The 9,619-nt window shown below is 56.9% G+C and overlaps 1 protein-coding gene across 2 annotated transcripts; it reads right to left on the bottom strand.

Annotated features, from left to right (window-relative positions):
- Window positions 1-2,155: 2,155 nt before the first annotated feature.
- Window positions 2,156-8,545, bottom strand: NR1H2 (nuclear receptor subfamily 1 group H member 2). Of its 2 annotated transcripts, none has more exons than XM_007104260.3 (10): window positions 8,426-8,545; window positions 8,167-8,300; window positions 7,615-7,676; window positions 7,412-7,531; window positions 6,803-7,093; window positions 6,464-6,720; window positions 6,071-6,250; window positions 5,310-5,409; window positions 3,032-3,240; window positions 2,156-2,716 (listed from the first exon to the last, which is right to left on the bottom strand). In XM_007104260.3, the coding sequence occupies exons 3-10, from the start codon at window positions 7,655-7,657 to the stop codon at window positions 2,570-2,572; spliced, it is 1,347 nt and encodes a 448-aa protein (XP_007104322.1). In that variant the 5' UTR covers window positions 7,658-7,676; window positions 8,167-8,300; window positions 8,426-8,545; the 3' UTR covers window positions 2,156-2,569. The 2 variants fall into 2 exon arrangements, with proteins under 2 accessions (XP_007104322.1, XP_007104323.1); XM_007104261.4 differs by having other exon boundaries at window positions 2,405-2,716; window positions 6,647-6,720.
- Between the last annotated feature and the right edge of the window lie 1,074 nt (window positions 8,546-9,619).

The raw sequence follows: 9,619 nt of genomic DNA, 5'->3' as shown, positions 1-9,619 counted from the left end.
TCGCGCTCAGATCCTGGTCTGGTCGGTTCTCCTGTCTCACAGCCACAGTTTCCGCATCTGTAAACTGGACTCAGCGCAGGGCGGGCACACCTGTAAGGCGAGAGGCACATTGTTTGGGATGGGACCGTCTCTTGTAACTACTCTCACTTCCGCTGTTCCCTCTCCCCCTTCTAAAAAACACATAATGTTTTTCAGTACCCAACCCATCCCTCCAAGCAACACCCTCTTCACCCTCGACCAGGACTGTCCATCCAGCTCTCCTCGGTGTCCCATCAAGGTATGGCTCAAGAGAAGGAGACATTAGGAGAACTCCACTGCCCTTCCTTACTTTGAACTCATCTGGGCCTTTTGTGAGGCCTTGCCGGACTTCCTCTTCCAGCTCCCACATTGCCCCGTGCTGACCCCATTAAAGCCCCTATTCCCTTACCTTCTAGCAGTCCTTGCTCAGCCCCCCCATTACCAGCCCTGACTGGTAGGCAACTCCAAGGAGGGACTTGATCTTTTGATTTATTTGTTTTATTTTATTTTTTAAATTTAATATTTTTGGCCGTGCTGCCCAGCTTGCGAGATCTTAGTTACCCGGCCAGAAATCGAACACGGCCCCCGGAAATGAAAGCGCAGAGTCCTAACCACTGGACCGCCAGGGAATTCCCTAATATGTATTTTAGAGGTTACTTTCCATTTACAGTTATTACAAAATATTGGCTATATTCCCCGTGTTGTACAACACATCCTTGAGCCTATCTTACACCCAATAGTTTTCACCTCCCACTCTCCCACTCCTGTTGCCCCTCCCCCCTACGGGTAACCACTAGCTTGTTCTCTTTATCTGTGAGTCTGCTTCTTTTTGTTACATTCGCTAGTTTGTTGTATCCAGATTCCACATATAAGTAATATACAGTATTTGTCTTTCTCTCATTTCACTTAGCATAAAGCCCTCCAAGTCCACCCAGGTTGCGGCAAATAGCAAACTTTCATTCTTTCATGGCTGAGTAGTATCCCATTGTGTACATACACGCCACATCTTCTTTACCCATTCATCTGATGGACACTTAGGTTGCTTCCGTATCTTGGTAATTTAAATCATACTGCTGTGAACACTGAGGTGCATGTATCTTTTCGAAGTAGTGTTTTTGTTCTTTTTGGATATATACCCAGGAGTGGGATTGCTGCATCCTGTGATAAGAGTTCTAGTTTTAGTTTTGCTTCCGGTTTTGTTTTTGTTTGGCCGAGCCGCGTGGCTTGTGGGATCTTAGTTCCCCGACCAGGAAATGGAACCCGGGCCTTCAGAGTCCTAACCACTGGACCACCAGGGAATTCCCCTAGTTTTAGTTTTTTGAGAAACCTCCATACTGTTTTCCACGGTGGCTGCAAGGAGAGACTTTATCTTGTTCACTGATGTTTCCAGTGACTAATATTGTATTTGGCACATAGTAAATGCTCCATACATTTTTATATTTATTTATTTATTTATTTTTAGCTGCGTTGGGTGTTCGTTGCTGTATGCGGGCTTCCTCCAGTTGCGGCCAGCAGTGGCTACTCTCCCTTGCAGTGCGTGGGCTTCTCACTGTGGTGGCTTCTCTTGTTGCGGAGCACAGGCTCTAGGCGCATGGGCTTCAGTACTTGTGGCACGTGGGCTTCAGTAGTTGTGGCACACGGGCTCAGAAGTTGTGGCGCGCGGGCTCTAGAGCGCAGGCTCAGGAGCCGTGGCGCACGGACTTAATTGTTCCGCGGCATGTGGGATCTTCCCGGACCAGGGTTCGAACCTGTGTCCCCTGCACTGGCAGGCGGATTGTTAACCACTGCGCCACCCAGGGAAGTCCCAAAATGCTTCACACATTTTTGCCGAATGAATGACATCTGTGACCCCAGGATGGCCAGCACAGTGCCTGGCCCACAAGAGACTTCGGCCAATACGTGATTAAATGAAAGCCCCTTCTCCTCATCCACTTAAACCCTCCTCGTCTTTCAGGAGCGGGCTCCAACCACCGGGAGGTGACCGGGAGGTTGTCAGGGGCCCCTCCTGGGCACCCATGGCGCCTAGTCACATCTCACCCTGAACCCTTCCCAGCTCAGCACCAGGTCCATGGGGGTTGGTGTCCATGAAGACCCTGGCAGCCCCTCCCCACCTCAGACTCACTCTGGCTCAGGGCAGGTTTCTATTCATACTTTATTTTCCTGTTTTTGTTTTTTTTAGTTTTTATTAAATAAAAGGAGCAGAGGAAGGGGGGCCTGTGTCTCTCAGGCTCTGGGGGAGCCACAGGCCCTCCCCTGCCTCCCAAGGTGCACTGCGTGGTAGGCTTGAGGTGTAAGCTGGGCAGGGAGGGCAGCTGGGAGTGCTGGGAGAGGTCGGGATCTGTGACCCATCTACCCTCCCAGGAAGACTCAGTGGGCGGGGAGAGAGGCTCCCGGACCCCGACTGGGGCTCGTCCTGAGGGCTGAGGGCCGGCAGGGCCAGGGCCTGAGCTCCAAGCCACAGGGCGGGACCCCAGGCCCGGCCGGGCCCCTCCCCACCCCAGCGTTCATTCACTGGAGGGCGCAGGGTGGTGGGGCAGGGTGGCCGGGCCCCTCACTCGTGGACGTCCCAGATCTCGGATAGCAGAGGTGGCAGCTTCTTGTCCTGGAGCCGCAGGGCGAAGACCTGCTCCGAGTGCACGGAGCTGAGCGTGCGCAGGCTCACGAGCTTCATCAGCATGCGGGGGAAACGTAGCTGGTCCTGCGGGGGGACGGGAGCCAGTGGCGCGGGTCAGCCCCCTCAGACCACCAGGAGGCCCCTCCGTGGGTGGAGCCAGGAGAGACAGTGCGGCGCCCCGTGCATGGACTAGGCCTGGCTCCTTGTGGAGGGGACAGGGGCTTGAAGACACACTCTTGCTGAGAGGACGCTGACCAGAGCTCAGAGTGCTGTCAGGGGTGCCGGGGGCGGCGACAGAGCTGGGCTGGGACTAGGCAGCCGGCCCCTGGCCCCAGGCTGACCCCACACGGGTCTGGACTTCCTGTCCCTCCCCAAGCCGGAGGGGCTGGGCTCTGGCACCTGTGGCCTCTTGATGCGGGTGTAGGACAGCAGCGCGTCCACGTAGGGCTGCTGCAGCGCCTCGACTCGGCTCGGCTCCTGCACGTTGGGCCGGTCGGCCGAGAAGATGTTGATGGCGATGAGGAGGGCGTACTCGGCATCGTCCAGGCCCAGGCGCCTCATGGCCCGCGAGAACTCGAAGATGGGGTTGATGAATTCCACCTGCAGGCCTGCGGGGGTGGGAGGCCCGGCCCGATGAACGCCCCGGCCCTGAAAGCGGCCCCCACGCCTGGCCCCTGGCGCTGCCCGCCTTCAGCAGGGTGAGGGGCACAGCAGCAGGGAGAGTGCTGGCCACGCTGTAACCCCGCCGCCTGTCAGGCACGCCGTAGGCGTGCCGCACCTCTCGCCCGAGTGAAGGAACGAGTGAGGAGCGTGAACCCCTAACTCAGAATTTTCTGCCACCCCATCACCCCCCTTCCCTTCCCTCCTGCCTTCCCGGTTCCTCTCCTCGGGAAAACGCAAGAAGTTTAATCCTAGGTCACATTATGTCACCCCCTGCAGTGGCTTCCCCTGCTCTCGGAGTGAAGCCCAAACTCATTCCCAGGCGTGACTCGTCCATTCATCAAACTTGATTGAGCACCTACTGCATGCCAGGCCCCAGGGTAGAGATGTTTATAAGACAAAGCCCCCTGCTCCCGTGGAACTTACCTTCGGGGCTTGAGGGGACAGATAGTAGACGAATATGTAAGGAAACTATCCGCCCTGTGAGATGATTCTGAGCTCTACGGATCAAGGTAACACGGGGAAGGGTAATCGGGGCCCACGAGAATCGTGTCAACATCTTAGACAAGATGGTCACTGTAGGGCGACATTGCACGCAGGCCTCCCTCCGTGCAGGGTGTCTGACCCCAAGGAGGGGAGGGAGCAAGTTACCAGGATGTGTGAGTGTTCCAGGTAGGGCACCGCCTGTCTGTTTTGCCTGGAGCTAGACTTCCTGGGCCCTGAGACTTTTAGTATTAAAGCTGGGAAGGTCCCAAGCAAACTGGGATGAGTTGGCCACCCTAGTTCTGGACAGAGGGACCAGCAAGTACAAAAGCCCTGAGGCGGGAGCACATTTGGTGGGTTCCAGTCAGAGGGAGGCCGGTGTGGCTGGAGGAGAGTGGGTGAGAGGAGAGGGTGGGAGAGGAGGGCCGGGAGGGACGGGGCCACGCCCTGCAGGGCCTGTGGGCCACGTGAGGACTTTGGCTTCTCCCCCAGTGAGATGGGAGCCACGGACAATTCTGAGCACAGGAGGGACATGAGCTAACTTGGTTGTTAATTGGATTCTTCTGACGACTGTGTGAACAAACACACTGGGTTGGGGTCGGGGTAGAAGCCCAGTGAGGGGCCCCTGCAATGGTCCGGGGAGAACCAACTGAGGCCCAGACTGCGGTAATGGCAGAGGATGTGGGGGATGTGATGTGAACCAACCTCCTCTCCAGCCCCATCTCCCTGTGCTCCAAGCCTCCTTGTGGTTCCTCAAAACCGCCCGGCTCTTTCCCACCTCAAGACCTTTGCACATGCTGACCTCCCTGCCAGAAACACTCCCCCACAACCCACTGCTCCCCTGCCAAGCTTATACTCAAAGGGTTACTGGGACTCTCCTGGGTGTTGGAAGGGCCAGGTGTTAAAGGGAAGATGAGGTTAGGAGCGGATGTCCAGGAGTACAGAGAGGTGCCCCAGGGAGAGATAATGGGAGAGAACAAGACTTACTGAGAAAGCCCAAAGGCCGAGGGAGCGGGGCCTTTGCACGTGCATTCCCTGGTGGCTAATGCTACTCCTCACCCCCCTTCTCCTAGGTGATCTTTCTCACTCCTCTAGCCTCAGTTCAACTATGTTTCCTCCGGAAGGCCATCGCCTAGGTTACATCCCCAAGGAAGCGCTCTTGGAGGGCAGGGACCAGGGCTGCCCTGTACGGTTGGGGAGGTTGCGCATTTCCTGATGGACTGAGATCCAGCCTCCCTCACGTGAGACCAGGCTTGAGGAGGAGAGAGTGTCTTTTCTTAATTCTTACCCAGATGCCCTACGTGACAGCAGAGACCCCTCTGTTTCATCCTGCGCTATGTCCCACTGTGCAGAGTTGGTGCTCAACAAACGTGCTCTTGTCTCACTGCAAGGTGGGCTCAACCCTCACCCCACTTGGGAGGTAAAGAAAACAGAGGCTCAGACAGGGACGAGAGGGCCCCGCGCCTCCCAGCCAGCAGGGACCCAGCAGGGGCGCCACTTGTGCCCCCGCCGCCCAGCCTGCACTTGGCCTTACCTGCGCGGTGGAAGTCATCCTTGCTGTAGGTGAAGTCTTTCAGGAAGGTGATGCACTCGGTCTCGTGGTTGTAGCGTCTGGCTGTCTCCAGCAGCATGATCTGAGAGCGGTGGGGAGCGGGATGGGCAGGGGTTTGAGGAGCCCTGTGACCCTTTAGCCACTGTCCTTCCTCTCCTGGCCGGAATGGGGGGCCTGATCTTGCTGGGATCATCCCTCACCTCCCCCCACCCCCGCCCCGCCGTTCTCACGGCCACACGGACTGCGGTCAGCGTGTTGGACACTCCGAGCTCTCTCCCTCCTCCAGGTCGGCACCCCCAGCCTCCTCCACTCAGGACACTCTCCCCGGGTGGCTCGGAGGCACGGGGCAGAGCTCTTTGTTTTGTTTACTACCACGCACCCAGCTCTTGGAGTAGGGCGCGGCATACACTAGGCACTCGATGCTTATTCATTACCATTGCGTGGTTCAAATGTCAACTCCCTAAATAAGCCTTCTCAGCACATTCCCTACAGTGTGTCCCTCCAGCCCAATCCTCAATTACTCTCAGCCTCAGGCCTGTTTCCTTTCTCTCCTTGCCTCGTGGGAGGCTCTGATGACTTGTTCAGTATTTTGATCCTCTCCTGTAGAATACCATCCCCACCAAGGCAAGGACCAGAGTCTGCCTTGTCACTATGCTCCCAGCATCTGTCCTGGGGCTTATCTCTGGGGTTCCTTGAGGGCAGGATGGAAGGGCCTCCCTGAGGCGGGGCGGGCCGGCCATTACCTCAATGGTAGATGCCTTCAGGAGGGCGATCTGGTCCTCACGACCCAGCTGCAGGAAGCCAGGCACCTGCTTGGCGAAGTCCACGATCTCCTGGACTGAGATGATGGCCAGCTCTGTGAAGTGGGCAAAACGCTGCTGGCGAGCATCACGGGACTGCGGGTCTGCACCCAAGGGCCAGGGCTGGGGACACAGGGGACCGGGTTACTCTCAGGACTTCTCCCATAAGCCCAAGGCTATGGGGGCCCCTTGAGGCAAAGCCTACACCCTAGGAGGCCCCCGTTTCAAAGCCCCTGCCCTCTGGAGCCTCACTCTCTCCCCGTGCCCTAGACTGTGGCCCTCTCAGCTTGACCATCCTGGGCCCATCGCCCCTCAAGGCTGTGGCAGGGGCCGTACCGTGACTTTAGGCTGGTCAGAGAAGGAGCGTTTATTGCACTGCAGCTGGGCCGCCACCAATTGCTGGATCATTAGTTCCTGAGCGGCTGTTAACTGGACACCCTCGCCTTCCCCGGAGCCCTGGCCACCCCCGTCAGACCCTCCAGGGGGGGCCCCAGGCCCAGAGGCTGAGCTGTTGCTGACCCCCAGCCCTGTGGGTGACGACTGCTGCTGCTTCCGAATCTTCTTCTTCCGGATCTGTTCTTTGGAGAGGACGCCTGTTGGGGAGACACAGGCCTCAGTCGAGGCCCCAGGCCTGGGCAGGGGCCAGGCTGGCACTGCCCCCTCCCTGGCACTCACACTGCTCCCGCATCCCAGCCTCCTTGCATTTTCGCAGCCGGCATTGCTGGCACTTGCGCCGCATGAAGGCATCCATCTGGCAGGTTCCACCGCCCCGGCAGGCGTAGCGCCCGGCCCCGCCTCGGATCACACTTCGCCTGAAGAAGCCCTTGCAGCCTTCGCAGCTGAGCACGTTGTAGTGGAAGCCAGAGGCCGTGTCCCCGCACACCTGGCACAGCTCGTCGCCCAGCATCTTTGGAGCCGGGCCCTTCTTTCGCTTGCGCTCCGGCTCCTCTGCTGTGTCTAGGATGACTGGCGTTGGTGGACAGGAGCCACGAGAGACACAGCCACCGGGATAAACGGCAGCCAGAGGGACAGGTCCGTGAGAGATCGGAGGCAAAGAGTCAGTGTGGAGAGTGATCCAGGGAGATGGCAATTCACAGGGAAAGATGTGTATGTCAGTGAATCCCAAAGAATGGGTCAAAATAAGAGATGTCAAGGACTAACAGAAGAAAAAAATCAACAAGAAACTGGGGTTGCCCATCCCCATTTCTGATCTTTCTCCCTGTCTAGATCCCTCCCTAAGCCTCCATACCAACTCCCAGCCCATGTCCCTGGACCCCGTCTCACCCACGACGGAAGCTGAGTTGGCCCCATCAGTGCCTGGGACATCAGGATCCGCCCCTGGGCACGGCTCAGGGCCATCCTCCTTTCCATCAGGTGAAGAAGAGGGGGTGCTAGGGCCATTTCCTGGGAGAGGGAGGCACAGTGAGTTTCTCCTGACAATAATCTGCTGGCGGGGGGATGGCTGGGTTGGGAAAGGGGTCACTCACCAGGCAAGGGGGTGTCCAGGGAACTCGTGGCGGGGGTGGACATGGTGGGGTCACGGAGCAGCCTGCAGAATACAGGGGAACTGAGAGCCTTGAGGGGCCAGGGAGGGTCAGGTTAGGCCAGCCATAGGTTTTCATGGGGCTACCTCTCTTTCCTCCGTCTCTCAGACTCTTCCCCTACTGCATACACACCCCACCCCCAGTCCCTGCCAGTCTACTTACCCTCCCATCCAGTTCCAATAGGGCCTGCCCCCTTCTGCTCCAGGACAGCCTTCAGGTGGGTCTCAAGCCCCTCCCTCCTCTAGACTCTGCCCCTCCTTTAGGCTCCCTCCACTCCAGATCCCGCCCACCGGCTTTTTCCAGATACTGTCCCTTCTGCTTCAAGTGCTCCGCCCTCACTTCCTCACCCCACCTCTGCCGAGGAAGCACCCCTACCTCTCATTCTGACCCCATCTCCTCCTATTATGCTCCGCCCACATATCGTTTCCTTCTAGGTCCTTCCCCATCCCTTCCAGGTCCCGCCCCACCTCCTCCCATCATACTCCGCCCCCACACCTCTCTCCAGGTTCCGCCCCTCTCCGAACACCAGTGGGGGGCGGAGCTCATGGCTGCGCGCGAGGGTCTCGTGGGCGGCCTCTCGTGGGGTCCCCTACTCCCGTTGCCCTGGAAACAGCCGGGGGCTGCGCGAGCTACGGAGGGGAGACGGTGGAAGGAGAGAAGGGGGCTGAGCCAAGCAGCGCGGGGAACATCGGGAAGCCCCAGGCCCAGGGGTCCTCCCGCGTCTCCCCACACTCGAGTGCACCTGCTAGCGTACCCTTGGTCTGCTTCTCTTCCTCCTCCTCTGTATCCACTGGCACGCTGCCGCGACTCGGATACCCTCAAAACTAACTTCGCCACTTCTTCCGGCAACCCCACCGTGCGTCACTTCCGGGAGTGGGCGGGGAGTCAGGGTGACGGAATTCCGGTCGCTCTAGGGCTAGCCTAATCAGCTGCCCCGCACGGAAGTCGTGTACCCACCGGAAGCTTACCTTTCCGGATGGTTCCACTGAGGTCTGGCAGAAGAGTTCCGGGCCCGTTCAATCGAGCGCTGGGCAAGAGGGCGGCATGGCAAGACCCAAACCTTCCCGCCCCGCCCTGCGTGGCTTTAAACTCTGCCCTGTGCGTCTCTGGGCTTGCGGGCCAAACATTTACTCTGCATCATCTCCACGGCTACAGATCCTTTTCGCACACGGCTGATTAAAAGCATGTTTGTCCTTTCTGGGTTGTTATAAGTTTTCTGATTTTGGAGGTGCGCTGCTTATTGGTTTTAAATAAGTTAAATTCCAAACCTAGACCTGGAAAAATATATTTTAAAAATAATTTGGTGATAGAAAGAATTCTTTTAAAAAGTAAACTTCCTCTACGAAAAAGATAAAAATAATAGCTTTTAAAGAAAACTGGGGAATTCCCTGGAGGTCCAGTGGTTTGGACTGGGCGCTTTCACTGCCGTGGCCCGCGTTCAATCCCTGGTAGGGGAACTAAGATCCCGCAAGCCCCACAGCAGGGCAAAAACAAACAAAAAACTCAGAATACTTGAACAGGTAGAGATGGAGATTGTTCCAGAGTCTTTCCACCGTGATAATCAGATCTATGTTGAGCGTATATGGATTTTTTTTAAATGGGGATATATGCTCCATACTCTTTTGTAGATTGTTTTGTCCATTCCAGCGTGGCCTTCAAGCTGTGTAAATTTCCATCCGAGGATGTTTCCCAGTAAAACGAGTGGCTAACATGGGCATGGGGGATGACTGAATGGGTGTCTCTGCCACTTCCTCAATGTGTAATGTTGAGCCAAGCTATTTACTATCCCTGCACCTCAGTTTCCTCATCTGTAAATTGGGACCAACAAGAGTTTGTTGTTGCATTGTCATTATGATTAAATGAGGTAAAAACCGTGAACCTGGCCAGGCTCAAATAAGGAGCCCAGTATGTGTGAGCTACGTTTATTCTGGTGAAAATTATTTTTAAC

The sequence above is a fragment of the Physeter macrocephalus genome, chromosome 17 (genome assembly GCF_002837175.3).
Source record: "Physeter macrocephalus isolate SW-GA chromosome 17, ASM283717v5, whole genome shotgun sequence".
In the NCBI taxonomy this organism is placed as follows: domain Eukaryota; kingdom Metazoa; phylum Chordata; class Mammalia; order Artiodactyla; family Physeteridae; genus Physeter; species Physeter macrocephalus.
This window is presented reverse-complemented; position numbering and strand designations above follow the sequence as displayed.

What these genes read in the sequence shown, in the direction of transcription:
- NR1H2 (XM_007104260.3), bottom strand. Translation starts at nt 7,657, where the DNA reads ATGTCCACCCCCGCCACGAGTTCCCTGGACACCCCCTTGCCTG. An exon ending in CTGACCAGCCTAAAGTCACG is followed by an intron (nt 6,251 to 6,463) that starts GTACGGCCCCTG and finishes CTGTGTCCCCAG; the next exon opens with CCCTGGCCCTTGGGTGCAGA. An exon ending in TGAAGGCATCTACCATTGAG is followed by an intron (nt 5,410 to 6,070) that starts GTAATGGCCGGC and finishes CACCGCTCTCAG; the next exon opens with ATCATGCTGCTGGAGACAGC.